Source organism: Amphiura filiformis, chromosome 13, assembly GCF_039555335.1.
Source record: "Amphiura filiformis chromosome 13, Afil_fr2py, whole genome shotgun sequence".
Lineage (NCBI taxonomy): Eukaryota > Metazoa > Echinodermata > Ophiuroidea > Amphilepidida > Amphiuridae > Amphiura > Amphiura filiformis.
Window position 1 is genome coordinate 47328729 of NC_092640.1, and position 18854 is coordinate 47347582.

Genomic DNA, 18854 nt, shown 5'->3' on the forward strand with positions numbered 1-18854 from the left:
TATTCATGCACGTGAAGAGGGCGGAAAATTAGGCACCCTTAATCACCCATTTGGGTGATTTAAAATGTCAACATCGAAGACGGCAATAGAATCGATACAGGTCAAAAATATTGGGTGTAAAATTTGGGTGTATTATGGGTGTTTTCTTGAAAACAACACAGCAGCAAGCTCGATTGCAAAGGATGAGTCAGTCGGTGGTGAGATTTTAGACTGTGTTCTGCGAAATTTGCCCGAGGAAAACGACATTTCAGAATTGAAACAACACATTTAAATAGCGGCGATTGCTAGAAGCCTAACTGGTATGTATGTTTTTAGAAATGACATTTTTTGCGCGGTTGAATAAAACCAGTGCGACGAGTGACATTTTTCATGTTCCATATCATATGAAATCAACACACACATGACACACAACCATGCAACATTGACATCAATGATCAAGACAACACACTGCACAACAGAACACTATAGAAAAAATATGAAATTCGTGTACATCGTGGAACCAGGCCTCCAGAAAATTTTCTGCTGTCTGGGAACTTAATGACAAGTGCTGGAATTTTCTGTGAAATAACTGAAATAGTACTAGAGTAAATATGTGCGCGTAGCGGACATCACGAGCGCGAAGTCCTAACGGCCGGGGTCCAGGGCCCGCTTCAGGGCCGTGGAAGCTCTCAGGGTTTAGAGGCTCTCTCGTGCAATCTGAGCCTTATTTTATACAGTTTTCTATAAAAATTTACATCCTTTTTCACAAAAAAACACAACTTAAAATTTCAAAGTATTACTGTCAAAACTCACAAATTTCCAACAATGTTGTCATTTTTTTGTCGTAAGTCATAGTACATATAATATAGTATATGATTGATACCGGGTATAATCACATCTAGGGCTCAACCAATTTAGGGACAGGCATAAAAATTTCAAATTAATTATATTAACATGAATTGTTGTTTATTGGAAGAGAGAACTTCTCAGAAACAATTTGACACCAAAACCAATCTTCTACTGTATTGCTAAGTGAAGTTATGGACGAAATTACTGTCGGAACATTGGGCCATTTTCTCTGATAAGACTTACCATAGGAGTGCATGGGGGACTTGATAATTTTGTGCCCCCCTGTCAATTTTTTTTGTTTTCACTGTAATTTAATCTAATTTTTGTTGAATATTATGTATGTTATCATTTTCAACACATCTGTGAAATTTTGTATGAAAATTCAAATTTTAAGGTGGTAAAAAGTGATTTTTGTGCTAATTTTGGTCAAATTTTGCCATTTTTCGCCATTTTGGGCCCATTTTAGGCCAAAACAATGATTTTCCCCAAGCGATAACAAAAAGTGCTTTCTCCTAGCAAATAAGTAAACTGGAATTGTTATGTGAAAAGGATGAAAGTTTTGTCAAACCATGTTTCCCTTTTGTCAGAAGATGAATTTTGGGTCAAAATAGAATTTTTTCCCAAAATGGCCCTTTTTTGACCCCTTTTTGACCAAAACGGTGATTTTCACCAAGGCATATCTCACAGAAAAAAATATTCAAAAGTGAAGACAATGTTGCATTCTGCTTCCTAAAGCTTTGAATCTGTTGTCAATGCAAACTAGAGCATCTGAAACAGATTAATTTTGGTTTTATTCATCATTTTCTCCAAAAATGGTGTTTTCAGTGGCACAAAATGGCACAGATTTACATAGGGCTTTATTATCAAGTAAAATAAATAGCGCCCTCACACAGATGTGCCTGTCCCTAACCAATTATTGGATGTCGGATGTCGGTAAAAAAAATTCAAAAAACAATTTTTTATTTATTTTTAAACATTTTTTTAGAAGTATTCTGCAACTTTGAAGAACCACTGGACCTATTCTGAAGGACTGGGATTATTCACAGATAATTTGAAAAAAAAATGGAAAAAAATTACGAAAAAATTACAGTTTGTTATCCTGTATGCAAACCATTAACTTGTGTTTACCTCTTCATCTATCACATTTTATAAATGCATGGAAAACCAATGCATCTATAATATGTGATAGATGAAGAAATAAACATTACATGTAGTTAATGGTTTGCATACACAGGATAACAAACTGTAATTTTTTCGTAAATTTTTTTCTGATTTTTTTTCTTCTTTTTAAAATTAACTGTGAATGATCCTGAAATGTCATAATAGGTCCAGTGGTTCTCCAAGGTCGCCGAAAACTTTGGAAAAAAAATTTAAAAAAAAAAAGCGGCGCACTAGAACATGACGGACATGCCATGTGCATGCATGCGTGTGCGTTCGACGCGTTCGCGAGTCGATCAGACGCACTTGATGCTCGCGGGCTATTCATGTTTATGCAAAGCGCGAGTGATGTATGGGATATTCGTGCACATCCACACACGATGAACTAAGCAAGTATAAACGTTTTTTCTCAATTTATTCGAGAACTCTAGCTTCGAATTTGCACACGATTTTACGCATTCGATGCTAGAGTGCTTTGCTATGGTTTTCGGTCGGACAGCGGTGCAATTTTTTGCACCGGAGGTTATTTATTCTGTTAATGTTGAAATTTGGATGGAAGTTATTTTGATGAGTCAAATGTATCTTTTGAGTAAGATTTGCCTATTTTGGACAGTGTAAAATTTTGCTGTTCTATCACTGTGTAATTTTAGCAACATTTTTGATGCAATTCTCTTGGTCGGGCTGACGTCACAAAGGGGAAATAGCCTTGTGCGCATGTGCAGTTCCCCTTTCTCAAGCTGGTTGCTATGGCCTATGCGCGCGCTTTTGTGAAGGGGACAATGTTCCGGGATGTTCGACCGAGTGAATCGCTGTCGTGATCGGCTATGTTTACTTCTGAAGTTTCATTGCTTTACACGGTGTCATGCTTCAGCGAATCCGACTAGATTTTGAATGCAGTGGTCTCTAGCCTAGAATATGAAGCTATAGGTGAGAACATTTTTGGCTAGACTTCTCGAGCAACTCTCAATTGGAGGTGGAAAACTTCTAACATTTGGTCATTTTTAGGGTAAAATCAGGATTGTCATATCAATGTGGCTTACTCGTGCATGCATGGCAGGTCATTGCTTCTTTTTATGGGTTTGATGACATTTGATAAAAAATGTGACCCCTCTGCACAACTGAGCCCGGATGTCGCCAGTGCCACTATGCTCCATCGTACTTAACAATAAACAATAGGAAACAAAGGATTTATTGACTGTTTTATTGATTTTTCACTACTTAAATGTCAAGTACTGTAGACATGATATACATCATTTTAAAGCTAATTTCAAGCAGAATATTTTGGGTGAATATCTCAAAAATGATGATTGGCGACTTCAGGGCTCAGTTGGGCACCGAGGGGTCACAAATTGATTTTGTAACTAAAGTTTTTGTCAGAGAAGAATGTAAGGGTGTGAGTGAGTCCCGGGAATTCGAGTCCCGCCCGAGAATCCTATTACCCGGGCAGGAAATTCCCTACCCGGTACCCGAAATTAAAAAACAAAACAAAAACTGTGCACATGATCCCACTTTTTTTTTACTTGTTATCAGTTATACATAAGCCCCTTTATCCAATCATCCAAAAAGTAAGATGGGATCTTGTTGGCGCACATTTTTATTGCGGGTCAAAGTTCCACTTTTGTGCTGCACATAGGCAAAATAATGCCAATTCGGTACAAAGTATGAACTTTGACCTCTATTGAATTAGTGCGCCCACATGATCCCACTTTTTTTTTACTTGTTATCATGCAGTTATATATAAGTAGGGATGACCATCATAATTTCATGTTGCTCACACTAAAATGATGAACTATGAATAGGGATAACCATCAAAATTTCATGTTGCTCCTATTGCTACAAAAGATTGTTTTCTGGAAAGAACTCATCAACAGAAGTATTTTGGTGGTTAAATGGTCAAAATCGGTCAAAAACTTTTCGAATTATGAATTTTCAAAGTTTCCCATTCTGACCGGTCATTGGAACGAAATAAATTGACAAAGTCTAAATATAGCAATGTGAGGAAAATTGGTATAAGCATATATTTACCTTTTTATATTTCTTTATTTTTAAAATATATAAAAAAATATGCAAACATGAAACAAGCATATTGTGAAAGAATCAAAGGGGTTTCTTATGAAATGGCACTTCACTAGTCAATAGCATTAAGTATTTCTTCAAACCGAGGCACTGAAATCATGCTTTTAGAAAACATTTGCCAAAAATCATCCATAATGGCCAAAGTGGCACAAAATCAAAAGTCCAGGTGAACTTTTTTTCCACAACAATATACACTACACATAAAAAAAATACTAATGTACTACAAGGGATTTTCAACATAGGAATCCAAACAATCAAGTACCAACATGCACAGCTTTGTCCTGATATCACTTCTGGGGTTTTAACAAAATGTGTAACCTCTATTGTGATTGGCAGCAGCATAAGGTATCTCTTTGATAGCTGATAATGCCCAGCCATTCAGCAAGTGGCTAATAACTGACCTTGATTGGCTTGAATGAATACTGTCATGTGCTACAAAACCATCACACTCCAGGGCCCGGTCACTCCATATGCTACAGGGAGCACAGTACTTTAACAATGGAGTGAAAGATTCATTATTGATTAGGCGCGTATTTTAAAAGTACAGCTCCTGTGCGTGTATAGCAGCAAGTCAGTGCAGATGGTATAAATATAAGAAAATGTTTAGGGTTGTAATCAGGTGAATAATACAACAAATGAGCATGAAACTTCACATTTATGTTCAGTTCAGAAAGGTGTCTATTTAACATGATTCGAAAGGTGTTTGGAAATTCCAAAGGGGTGCTGGTGATTTAATTTTTAACTCGAGATCTACTTGTCCGGTTTTTTCCTTTTTACAGAGGGTATGATAGAGGTAATAACACCAACTCTGCCAAATTACAGCTCAGTAGGTCAAGGTGTTCACCTGATCTTATTCATCTGAATATTTTGTGCCATTCTGAGCAGTGCTGCACTGGGCCACTGGCAATTAAGCGCACTCTGGCGATGGACCAATTTTGATTCACACTTACAGAAAAACCAAATAAGTTATGATGCTGTAATTTGCAGGATAGTTACAAAACATAATTGGCATTAACATCTCTAATTTTTACAGAAAAATTATGAAAAATAAAAGAATGAGCTCAATTTAGAAATGTCTGTGCAAGCAGTGCACAGTTGAGCTCCCTGCATGTCTATCATCTATGGGACTGTTCTAATCAAGTTGATGGGATCTTGTTGTCGCACATTTTTATTGCGGGTCAAAGTTCCACTTTGGTGCTGTACATAGGCAAATAATGAAATATGCGTCACTTTGGCACAAAGCTTGACCTTTGACCTCTTTTATATTAGTGCGCCCACATGATCCCAATTAGCTGTTGCTTGTTTTTTGTCTACTGGTCGCCAAAGAAGCTAGACGATGAAAAATAAAATTGGGATCTTGTTGGCGCATCTTTTTGTGATGCAGTAAAAAGCCCACATTGTGCTGCGCGTCATTGTTCGAGTGGGAATCCGGAAAAAGAGGTCAAATTGACCTCCAAAAGTCCATTTTCAAAAAATCAGAAAAATATGAAGATCAAGAGATCCCAAGCTAATTTTTTCAGTTCTTGCAGAGAATTACCTCTTCTTTGATGAAATGCTATTCGGAGAGTCAGGTGATGTTGGCGCGCGATAATACAGGCATGTAAAAATGTGCGAAAATAGGAAATTTTGACCTTTGACCTCGGTTACGGTAACTCGGTGCGCCAACGAAATCCAAAAAATTTTTTGCTGAAAAATGAAACTTGCCATGGAGGTCTTTAATTTCAAACTTGTTCGGACTTGGGATCTTGATGGCGCAGCCCGTTATGATGCTTTGAAGTTTGCACGAGGCGCTTTTCATCAAATCATTGGATTTGCTGATTTTGTGCGCCATCAAGATCCCAATTTTTTTTCTTGGATTTTGTAATGTAACCATTTGGTACTTTAAAAAAATGCAAAATGCAGGTTGGGATGATGATGGAGCACGATGTTATGCACCTCCAAAGTTTACCATTTGCACGTAAGGCTCAGAGAGGCTGAAATTTCAAGAATTTTTTCAAGCTGAACGAGGGCGCTGTGCACGCTCATATTTTACGTGTGAGTTGTTGGTGCTAATATGTACCAAAATTAATTTTTAGAGACAATTCTATTTTTTTTGTATCGCAATAAGGGAGACTGGCTCTTAAGAACAATTAATATAAAAAAATATCACTTGATAATTAACATTCCACTCTTATCATTTTAAGAAATTGACATAGATGATAGAAATTACTGGTACAATGGGCATATACAAATGGGGGGTGAGTGTTCTTATTTTTAAATTAAGCACAAGCCCTTCCCCGGTTATAAGCGCACCCCATTTTTGAAGTGATATCTGCCATCTAGGGGAGTGGGTTTATACCCGAGTGGTTACGGTAATACAATGTATGTACCAAAATGATTTTTTAGAGAAAGTTTAATTTTTTTTTGGTATCACAACCCCCCTTATTTGGGTACATAAGTAATAAGGCAGACTAGGTAGTGCTGGTATCGGCAAGCATTTTCATTGTCGACAATCAACAAAATTAATAAGCCGACGTCGACAATCAGGCCTAATTAATAACCCCAAAATCGTCCCACAATCCTGGCAAATTTTGTGATGATCCAGGTGCAAAATTCGACAACCTACACAACGGTACAAGTCGCTCATGGAATACAATGAAAGGGATACGAACTGAAATAAACAGACATGAGATTTTTCCTAAAATGTGACCCCTGAGATCAATGTGAATCCGTGAAACATTTGGGGTGGAGGGTGTGCCTATTATGAATCGTCATCAGGCAATGTTTACGAAAACGAAGTTGATGAAAATAAAATCAGGGCTGTCAACTCTCACGCATTGGCCGTGAGTCTCACGCATTGGGTCACTTTCTCACGGTCTCACGCCAAGGTAGTATAATCTCACGACTAGGTAGTAAATCTCACGCAAAAAGCTGGAAAATGAGTAAAATCTCACGCATATTAATGAATAATACGTTGTTCCTACCCCCCCCCCCCCGCCCCGCTTTTCACATACTCGCGCGCCGTGGCTCAAATAATCATGGTTCAAAATGAACATTGGAGTCGGCAAATCACAGGAGTCCTGATTTGCGTCTCCTTCTCTGATTTCGATTTGGCGCTTGCTAGAATTTAAGGGGGTTCTACACCCCATGCCAATTTTATGCCTACCCTATTTTTGCATTTTTCTCAAAAATTATAGCAAGTTGGTGACAAGTAAGATGTATATATATTAAAAAGTGGCAAGGACTACAACTACTGTTCTAATTCAGTAGTTATTGATTTATTGATCAAATATTGGTTTTCCCTCATTTTTAACTGTAACCCCACAAGACACAAGTGTTGTCTGTGCTGAAATAAAATTTACAGTGCAGTTTACGTAGTTGCAGTCCTTGCCCCTATAATATACATCTTACTTGTCCCCAATACGCTATAACTTTTAAGAAAAATGCGAAAATAGGCACAAATTTGCAGGGTTTAAGGTTCTCGCTGGATTGCAACTGAACCAAAATTGGTTCTCCTAGCTTCCAAGTCTCAGATCGCATGTTGTGTTATATTTTACCTTTCTGCAACGGAAATGTGATTTAGTTGGGAAAAAGGCAAAGTTTTCTTCATTTTAGCTGTCAATTTATTGTACAGTGTACGATGACGAATGGGAATCCATAGCCCATGTATGCATGTACTTTCAATAATGTTTATATTACTCGAACATCCCATTATAATAGATGTGACCTCACTAGCGTAGTAATAAAAGTGTCTCCTTTGGTTGTATTCGCCATAGAAGTGATGATGTAACAGGATTGACTACCATAGCAATAGATGAATACAATTTTCGAATATATATCATTCTGCACTACAACGTTCATGCGAACCGAAGGTTCTCAAAAAGCCTTTATGAGAACCTTAACAGGTTCCCGCAATTGACGGCGAATTTGAACCCCTGATTTGGGCAGGGGTGTAGTACCCCTTAACCCTAACACCTGTAAATACCACAAAATACCACGATGAAAAATTCTGCGCATGCATGAATCCCAGGGTCTGCGATGACGCAATCACCCTATGTGATATGCTCACAGAATTGCTGGCCGGGCAGCAATAACCCGTGCAGCTACCGGTCCGCGATCGTGTGGTTGGCATGCGGGGGGGTCAAAGGTTCGAATCCTGGGGTGCCAAGTCAAAATTCTTCTTCTTCTTTGACTTCCGATATCAAAAAGCATGGGTCAGTGTTAGGGTTAGGTAAGAGTATTTTTTCAGATTAGAGTGTCTTCTAACCCTAACACCTGTAAATACCACAAAATACCACAATGAAAAATTTTGCGCATGCATGAATCCCAAGGTCTGCGATGACGCAATCACCCTAAGTGTGATATGCTCACGGAATTGCTGGCGGGCAGCAATAACCCGATGCAGCTACCGGTCCGCGATCGTGGGTTGGCATGCGGGGGTCAAAGGTTCAATCCGGGGTGCCAAGTCAAAAATTCTTCTTCTTCTTTGACTTCCGATATCAAAAAGCATGGGTCAGTGTTAGGGTTAGGTAAGAGTATTTTTTCAGATTAGAGTGTCTTCTAACCCTAACACCTGTAAATACCACAATGAAAAATTTTGCGCATGCATGAATCCCAAGGTCTGCGATGACGCAATCACCCTAAGTGTGATATGCTCACGGAATTGCTTGCCGGGCAGCAGTAACCCGTGCAGCTACCGGTCCGCGATTGTGTGGTTGGCATGCGGGGGGGAGGGGGAGTGGTAAAAGGTTCGAATCCCGGGGGTGCCAAGTCAAAAATTCTTCTTCTTGAAAAATTCGGATCGATATCAAAAAGCATGGGTCAGTGTTAGGGTTAATATTATACTATCGTATGTTGCGAGTGTGGTACAGAATCAGATACAGAAAAAAAACATTGTGTGAAAGGTCAAATTGAAAATAAACAGCGATTGGCTCATATATTTTACCCATTTCACATAAATACCCAACACAATATAAAGACGTCATCAGTTGATCATCAGGGACTTTCCCTGTTTGCCAATGTAGCGTGACAGCGAAAATGGCAGCTGCCGGGTGAAAGAATTGGATGCTACCAGCGTAGTGCGATAGATCGGAAAAGTCACGATGAAAACGCTAAAGAAACATGACAAGAACATCAGGGAAATTGACAAAGATGTAAAGAATAAGAGATCCCAAAAATACCTTAGTAAATTTTTGTTAAGATGTTAAACTTTTCTAGCTTTCTTAGCCAAAGTTTTTGTTTACTTTTTGTCAATCTACATACAAAGCTCTTGTCGACAATCGGCAAAAGTGCCTTGTCGATACCGACACTAAAGACTGGATCTTATAGTTTGTGAACAGACAACACAATAAACATAATTTACATAATCAAAAACATATATATCAAGAAACATACTAACAACAGAAATAAAGAAGAACTGGCAACCTGTGTGCAACTGACAGTGCAACCATACGGCCCGCATGCGTCATTTTCTTGCCACAGTACATGTACATCAGTAGCCAGCTGCTGAGTCCCTGAGATGCGAGTACCAGTGTCAGCAGGGTTTTCTTTAATGCACAAAACACGCGTATTTACGCGTTCAGGCACTTTGCTGACTCCTTCAAATCCAAAGTCCCGAAGTCCAACGCGTATAAAATCTTGAAAACGCATACGCTTCAGATATTGCAAGATTTGAATAGAGAAACACCCGATACAAGTGCATTTATTCTCGGCTTTTGGCATTTAGTACCTACTCCCAATATGTAGGGCCCATCACATTTTAATGTTGAAATATGGTGCGGAATAAATTCGCGCTAAGCGCGCAAAAATGTACACTTTTGGGACTAAAATGACCAAATATGAGGTTAATTTGGTCAGAAACCCATATACAAGCGTCAACATTGGGGGGATGATAGTATGGACCATCCCCCTGGCAAAATATTGGGGAGATCCCCGGATCTATGCCTATGGCTCCAAAAACACACATAATTGTTAAAAATAATATTATAAAAATACCCCTTGGGCAATGTTTTTGACTCCTTCAGAGGAAAAATTCACAATTGAAAGGGTAAAAAAAAATTTGAAAATACTCCTTCAGCAATTAAAATGCTTAAAGAAAACCCTGAGTGTCAGTCCTCCCAAGTACTACCCTTGCAGTATTTGCACCACATAGAGGTATGTACGAGTTGTAGTCAGCAACCCTGGACCTCTTGATGATACATGTAGCCCGGTGGGTTCAGTTTGTATTTAAAGGTAGGACGTATGACCGTTCCAGGATTTGAAAATGACCCCTATTTCACGGGGAATCGAGGACATTTGCAGCAATTTTACCCCCTATTTTGCTTGAAATCAAGGAAAATTTGCCCCCAAAAACCTCCCCTATTTTTATCATTTTGAGGACGCATTTTCATTTCACCCCCTTATCAAGAGGAATCAAGGACATTTTTCCAAAATAAATACCCCTATTTTTACCATTTCAAGGACGCTTTTGAATTTTCCCCCTATTTCACGGGGAAATGAGGACAATAACGAAAACTGTAGCAGTAAAAGCGGACGAAAGTCCTAGAAATACACCCTATTTTTCATTTTAAGGACAATTTTGCTCCAAAACACCCCTAATTTGGACAATCGTGAACAATTTTGTCCTCGAAAATTCCGCGGACATTTCTTGAAAAGTACCCCTAATTGGAACCATCATGCGTACACATTGTCAGTGAAGACTGAACCCACCGGGACATGTAGTAGCAGCACTAGTGGTGTTATCGATAGAGATTTTGTGTATCGCCATGTCGGAAGAAAATACTTTCGACAATCGACATATATCGACAGTCAACAACCTGACAGCGTGGGAAATATCTCCAATGAAGCTTACCTAATATTCATCAAAACAAATGCTCTAGATCGTGTGTGTGGCATTACTGCTCTACCCCACGTGATCTGCACAATAGTGAACAGTATGTCATGATATTCCAAAGCTGTAATTGGTTGGAAAGTGCCCATGTCACTGACATGATATTTACATAAATCTGTTTGTCCATTTATTATGGTAAATTCACATCACTGTGATGACATATCTTGTGCATGTCATGTAATGTGTGAATTCAATTCTGTGCTCCTGGTTGTGGGGGTATGTCTTGGTGTATAATTTTTGTTGACCGTGTGAACTTAAGGTCAACAAACTTAATCATGTCAGGTGTCACAAGTTGGCCCCTAGATGAGTGCATGAGTGGCTAAACTCTCTATGCCGGGGGTGTGGCCTAGTAATTTTCCATACATGAATGGTAGTTTCCTACTGCTAGTTTGTTTTGGTCTTGTGCTATTTATATTTCAAGTGTTTAAGCTATCAGCGGCTAGTGGCTTTTGATGTTGGGAGACAGTACATTGTTCATGTCGTTTGTGTATCGATACTACCATTGAGTGTACCGACATGTCAGAAGTCCGTGAATTTTCCGACTATCGATACTTTCGACAGACGATAACAGGCCTAAGCAGCACTGCTTCTCTCATAAGAATCCTGTACAAGCTACATTGTACTTAGGGGTCGACTGGCCCTGTCCAGTAGTTTTCTTGTTGGGCCAGGAGATTTTCAGTCTGGATGGCCCAGTGGGCCAGTTGGGATTTTGGCATATAATTACGAATTTATGACATGTAATGTTACAAATTAGAAACATACAATACATTGTATCTGGGGCAGTGGAATTTGCCCTTGGCCAGCTGGAAACCTTCCCAGCTGACTTTTGCTTCTTATGTCTACCCCTGGCTACTTGCCTAAAATTGGGCTACTTTTGCCAGTAAGCTGCAGCAGTAATTTGACATGTATTTTCCTTTTCAATTGAGCTCACAGTTACAATTACAATCAGTGGCGGGGGCATGGGGGGAAATGCCCCACCAGTCAGAATTCTTGCCCCCCTGTTTCCCCCCAGAAAAAAAACAAAAAATGCGAAAAAAATTTACGGTAATTTTGTGCAAATTTTGTTGATTTTTCCCCCCTGAAATTCACTTTACCCCCCCCCCCCAAAAGATTCCTGGCACCGCTACTGATTACAATGGGTTTTGTGACCATTTTGATCTGTCATTAACTTCCCATTAAGTACCAGAAGTTTTTTACAAGTGATTTTCTGCTCAATAAAGTGAAATATCAGGTATTGGACACTTTTTTGGAAGCTACTTGAGAATCCTTTACCGCAGCCTGGCCAGCTAATGCGCCACGACTTGGCGCTAAAAAGTTTTGGCAACAGTCATTCATGACCAGTTCTCATTAGCAGTCTTTATTCAGTGCAGACAAAGATCGCAGCTACATGTAGAGTGAATCAAGGCATTAACCAGAGGGTGTCTTTAGATCCAAAATGGTCAAAAATACCTTATTCTACAAAATCAGTGTGTCCCCTTTATACTCACTCCATTATGAAAATCAGAATTTTAGAGTGTCCAAATTGAAAACAGGGTGTCCACTAAATGACATTGACAACTGGACACCCCTCTGAATGCCTTGGAGTGATGAATGCCCGGGGGGGGGTACTCAAGTTTGGTTTTGGTAGGGACGTGCCGCTGAGAATTTGTAAGTGGACCCATAAATATACCAATTTTTCAAGAAATTTGGACCCATTGATATACCAAAAGTCTAAATTTTCGGCCGAATTTAACCCAAATTGTCTTCATTTTTACAAATTTTCCCAAAATTTTGGCTAGATTAAGGAAAAATTGGGCTATTTTCCGAAAAAAAATTGAGAAAATTTTGAAAAAAGGACCCATTGATATACCAAAATAGGCTTTGAAAAAGGGGCCATTGATATACCAAAAGGCTGAAAATGCTACCCATATTTATGCACGTCCCGTATGGTCATTTGTACTGAGTACCCCGGATGAATGTAGACATGTACACACAGTTGGTGGATCAGAAATAATATTATCTTTTGATTGAATGTGCTTTCAAGATGTAAAATGTGAGTTTATCACCACATTTTCTCTCTTTTTTTTAATTCAAATTTTCTGTTTATAATGTATACTTGACGTCAACAGAGAATTCACAATAAATCCTGCACCCTGCAACTACTAGTAACTTTTACACCCAATATTATATCTTCAAAACTTTTGAAAATTGGGTACGAAAACTCATACATTGTACCCTGCAACATGAGGTCAAATTTTGCACTATGATTGTTTCATTGAGGTTGACCTATGCCATTAATATAATGGCCATAGTTGTCCATATAGTGATAGTGGGCTATTCCAGGGTCAGAAATTCGGCGAGAATCCAAGAATCCATTCTCGCAAAGATTCTTGTCGACAAAATTGGATTCTCGTAAATATTTCAATTTATCATACAAAGTTATATGGTGAGAATCCATGGATTCTTGCAATTAATTCCACCAGGAGAATCCAAAAGGATTCTCGCACTTGGTTGCGAATTCTGACCCTGTATTCCAGTTGAAATTCGTACCACCTACATGTATGGAAGACATGTCCATATTAAGAGTGTGAATTTCAAATTGGAATGGGGATTACCTGAATGGGTGACTCCATTTGAAATCTACACCCCTGTGTGTGAGATTAAGGTCATGTCTTCCATAGGGGGTGTATGCATTTCAATAGGAATAGCTCAATATGGTTTGACACACTAGCTACTCAGGATATTTTCGTTAAAAACTTCCGTCTCGATTTGACCTAATATTGACCACGAAAAAGACACTTAATTATATCAAGTAGTCTTGCTATACAGGGAACTAATATGATGCTAATACCTTCCTGTCTAGAGGACACTTAACCCCATGAGAACTACCTGCCGATTGGCCAAAATGAATATTGTGTCCAATTTTGAACCAATCAAGGAGGGTATTTAAGATCATCCGCAAATTCAAGTTTGACCATAAATAGTTCAAAGCCTAGTTATAATTAGCAATTTAAATGAGCATTTCAAGTTATCAACCAATCAGAAATGCTGTTAGATGGCCAGTAGTGTCCAGGGGGTTAATTATATCAAGTAGTCTCTCTATAACAAGGAACTAATATGTTGCTAATACCTTCCTGTCTATGTAGGCTATTTTTGATCGCCTTACAGCACGGCATATATGACAGCCTATGATGTCAAATGTGCTGTACTGGGTATATTAAGTAGTTGAATATTGACAGGATTATTTAGATAATAAACATGCATGTACATTGACAAGAGATAAGATTCAATCTAGATGAAATCTAATCAATTCAAATGTAGGCACCGATTTTCCAAAAAACTATAAAAAATATGATTTCATGTAAGAAACACAAAAAATTCAAAAAATAAAAATAAAATTTTTACATTTTTTTTGTTTTTGAAAAAAAGAAGTTATAGACCCTAAATTACTAAAAAAAAGAAATTTTGTTTGAAAAAATGCAATTCCACCAAAAAAATGCAATTGCTGCTGCAAATACTGCAATCACTTTTCCCTCCAGTGCCTAATCTATCTTCTGATAGTACATGGGAGATACCATTATTTAAGTGGGTGAGGCACAAGCCAAGTTGTTCCACATAAAAATATAATCTTCTGTGTTCTATCCAAGGCATTTAGCCAGAGGTGTCTTTAGGGTGTCCAAATTGGTCAAAAATACCTTATTCTACAAAATCAGGGTGTCCACTTCCTATTCACTCCATTGTAAAAATCAGAATTTTAGGGTGTCCAAATTGAAAACAAGGATGACACCTGGACACCCCTCTGACTTATCAATCCATGGCTGGGTGAGGTCTAAAAAATGTTACTTTTATTCTCATTCTTTTAAAAACAGAATAATGCAAATATATTTAATTATTAAATGCTTTTAAGTCAAGATAAAACTCTGCTATCACCCAGCAAAAAATCTACCAACACATGGAAGTTACCACCCCTCAGCTTGGAAATGCTGGAGCCCTGATGTACATACATAGTGACGATGAGTGGGAGGGACACATTTAAAGACATGCAATCAAAATTGCATTTAAAATTATTTTCATCAACATTACAATTGGTCAGGACTGTTATTACTGTGGCAGCTGATCAAGCCATTGTGGACTGCTATAATAGGATATACACCAGGAACTGTGTACAGCTGTAAAATACACATGTTGCTATACATGTAATACATGCAAAGGAATACTAGTATCACTAAAAATCACGGGCATATCATCAAGTGTACAACCTTTAAGTGTACAACCCTCTAGAGTTATCAGAGTACATGTTCAGTGTTGTATACAAATGGCTATCCTGGTGGCTATTGTCTGCTAAAATGAACAATGGTCTAGGGCAGTCATTTCATAACAATTGTATTAACCCAGGGACCGTATTTATGTGGCCCGGCACAATTCAGCGTGATTAGTAAGTACTACTTCAGACCAGGATTGCCATCAAATTGCAGCATAAATCATGGATCGAATAGTTGAAAAATCACCCAATTTGTTTTCATTTCTTAAACATTGGTTTATATAGGACAGGAAACAATCAGAAGTTGCTGGAGCCAATTTTGAAAAGTCACCCAATTGTTTTCTTAACTATTGATTTCTGTGGGACAGGTTGGTCAAAAGTTGTGGGGGTCTGGGGGATAAATCTCATCTCACCCAGTTGGGCTACAAAAGCATGAGTTGGCAACAGTGTTTCAGACCACTGTGTTTCTTCAAGAGTGTTCCAGTCCAATGAAAGAAAGTAAACAAACAAACAAAAAATAATAGTGCAAGGGTGCAATTTCATAGAACTTCACGTGAATCAAAATCGATTCTCACACAACTCATAGATAGTCTGTCTACCTTGAGTCACTGTCACTTGTTTTGAAGTTCAGCGTGTGCTGCGTTGGCTTAGCGTAGTTTCTTGCGTATACATATGCGGCACGTTGATTGCGCGCATAAAAGTATGTACACGCACCAAGTAATACTCGAGGTAGATACAGATATAACAAGAATCAAGTACATGTGGAATAGGCATGATTTTAGAAGAATCAAAATTAATTTTTGTCAACTGAGTATCATTGCATGAATCTATTGTGCAATTTATTTTCAGGGTACTCAATACATTTGTATGCAGACTGCAAAAGAATTTCACCCTGTATATTGTAAACAAAGACAGAATTGTGTGCTTTTCATGATTTTTTAAAACTCACATGTATTCTTTGTATATTCACAATTTTCCTCTTTCTATTCCTTACGTTACAGATACCAGCATGGAAAGTTGCTACACAACATCGCCATAGATACTGGTGATTGACAGACACAACCATAGAGATGGCACAGACAACCCAACGGCGATCAGGAGGCACAAACGCCTCGGAGTCACCAATGTCTCCTGAGCAGAAGTTTGAAGAAGACACTAGAAAAGCCATCGCATTGAGTCTAGAAAGTGCAAAATTCGAAGAGCATTCACGAACCCGAAGACCATCTCCGAATACCAGCGGGCTGAGTACACCTACGGATGGGACTAGAGCGAAGACACCTACAGATATTACTCTAAGTGGTCAAAGCACTTCTGGTAATCTGAATAACCAAGACCCATTTTCTGTTGATCAGCAGAAGAACACACAACTAGCTCTGTCCTCATTAGATCAAGATTTAATGCAGTTCTCGTTTGATCATGTGCTTAAGAATTACAACCGCCAGAAAACGTCGCAGCCTCAGAAACCGCAAACACAGTCCACATCCCAGTATACGCTACCATTTCCATTACCAAGTAAACAAAATAAAGCATTGCCAGTATCGCGTACTGCAACTCTTCCAGCACATGGGAATACACGCATACCAGTTACAAATACAAACTTTGGTGTGCAAAGGACAGGCTTGACTCACCAGCAATCATTTCCAGTACAAACAAGCAGTAATATCAGAAACCCTTTTGGTAGTAACTTGAGTACTTCATCAGCAAGTACCACTAACCCATTTGCCACCAGCTGGAAACCAGATAGTAAATATCTCACAGATTTATCACAGTCGTCTCTTCCACAACAAAGTAGATCATCGCCACCTAGCCCGACGTCACAATCGCTCACAGATTTTGACAGTTTTTGTTGACCCCTGCACCAGTGGTGTCTAAATCGTCAAGTGGTGAGAATCCGTTTACCACAGTGCCTCATGGTCAGCCGTTACCGAGATCTGCTGCCGATCAATTATGGCAAATGTTGCAAGATTCACCACCCGGTGATCCCGACTATAAGCACCCGCCAACTTTACCCCCCAAAAAAGACTCGCAGCAAAGTCATGGTTCGCAGCAAGGTCATGGTTCACAGCAAGGTCATGGGTCACAGCAAGGTCATGGGTCACAACAAGGCCATGGGTCACAGACTGGTAAGGGCAAGGCTATTCAAATACCACCACCTGCACCAACAATCCGTCGAATTAGTAGTCATCCCAGTATCACTTCAATGGAACAAAGTAAGACAACTCAACAAAATAATGCGCCGTCATCAACTGGATTTAATAGTAGCGCAAACGCGAGTGGGAGTGTAGCTGTCCCACCATTGCCCCCTAAAATGTACGCAAATAAAATGGTGACTGATATGCTGCCTATGAATCCCCCGGTGACCAAAAGTGGCGGTGGCGGATCTGACGACTTGATAGTATGGAGTCCAAAACAAAGCGGTAATTTCAATTTTGATGATGATTTTGTGGAGTTTGACCCGTTGAAAATGAAACTTGCGGCAGAAAAGGCTGCTGCAGAAGCTGCGGCCGAAGAACCACCGGCCTTGCCTCCCAAAACCGGATCAACGTCTGACAGCAGCGACGGAGTTTCACGGGAAAGACCGGCATCCTACAGCCATACAAAGGAGGAAAAGAAGGAGAAAACAGTGAGGCCCAAATCGGTGCATGGTCCAAGACCAAAATCCTTAGATATGGGCAAGAATGAGAAGTGGACTAGAGGATCAGTGAGAGGATCAATGAAAGGAAAGGTAACGCTTTTTCTAACAGTACCTCTGATTGGACTTGCTACATCTGAGTAACCAATCAAAAGAGAGCTTTTAGAGCTTAAATTTTCAGCTTACATAATACCCTCAGCCCTTTTATTTATTTATTTCTTATATTTATTTTATTAAAAACAGGGAAAATATGACACAACATCCAATTATGACATATCTGTCTGTGTTTAGGATATACAGGAGGTGAACATAACTGGTACCCTAATTTTTTGGCTTACTGTATATAAACAGAGTTTAAAAACCAGACGTTTCGAAAAGACAAACGTTTCTTTTTCAAGGAGTTAAATAGGAGACCTGCTCTCAATATAGTGGAGACATAAATCATAAAAAGAAGAAGATAAAAAGCTGCATTGACTAAAACATTAATAAAATAATTAATTTATTTTATTTATTTATTAATTTATTAATTTATTAATTTATTAATTTATTAATATATTTATTTATTTATTTATTTATTTATTTGTTTATTTATTTATTTATTTATTTATTTATTTATTATTTATTTGTTATGTGTTTATTTATTTATTTATTGATTGATTGACTGATTGATTAAATTTATATATTATAAATTTAGTCATTTCTATATCATTCTTTTAATCTTTATTTGATTATTTTCTTCGTTTCTGAATTCAATATTAACATGCCAATTTCCCTGCAAATTTTGCCTTACATGTTGTAAAGCTAATTTAGGCTATTCTCTCATTAACATAAACTAAGGTCATTTCCTTTTGTTAATTTGCATAATGGAGGTCAAACATGAGCACACTGGGAATGAGAATGTAATCAATTATTGGCATAATGAATCTGTTCCTGTCATGACCATGCAGACATTTGGGGTCATATTCAGGGTTGCCAAACCTGCGATTTGTTAGCCCAATTGGGTGACTTTTGAATATTTCCCCCGCGACTTTTGACAAATTTCCTGTCCCATA

The 18854-nt window shown here is 38.5% G+C and overlaps 2 protein-coding genes across 2 annotated transcripts in view; both read left to right on the forward strand.

Annotated features, from left to right (window-relative positions):
• The first annotated feature begins 103 nt into the window (after nucleotides 1–103).
• Nucleotides 104–17020, forward strand: LOC140168452 (uncharacterized). The gene is made up of 2 exons (XM_072191851.1): nucleotides 104–299; nucleotides 16172–17020. Exon 2 carries the CDS (start codon nucleotides 16241–16243, stop codon nucleotides 17018–17020), a length of 780 nt encoding a protein of 259 aa, XP_072047952.1. The 5' UTR covers nucleotides 104–299; nucleotides 16172–16240.
• Nucleotides 17021–17124: 104 nt separating this feature from the next.
• LOC140168454 (phosphatidylinositol 4-phosphate 3-kinase C2 domain-containing subunit beta-like) overlaps nucleotides 17125–18854 on the forward strand; it is a 58495-nt gene continuing 56765 nt past the window's right edge. The window contains 1 exon segment of the mRNA XM_072191853.1: nucleotides 17125–17895. Coding sequence (XP_072047954.1) covers nucleotides 17125–17895 — 771 coding nt within the window.

Excerpts from the sequence above, each read along its gene's own strand:
- LOC140168452 (XM_072191851.1), top strand. The coding sequence starts at position 16,241 with ATGGCACAGACAACCCAACGGCGATCAGGAGGCACAAACGCCTCGGAG.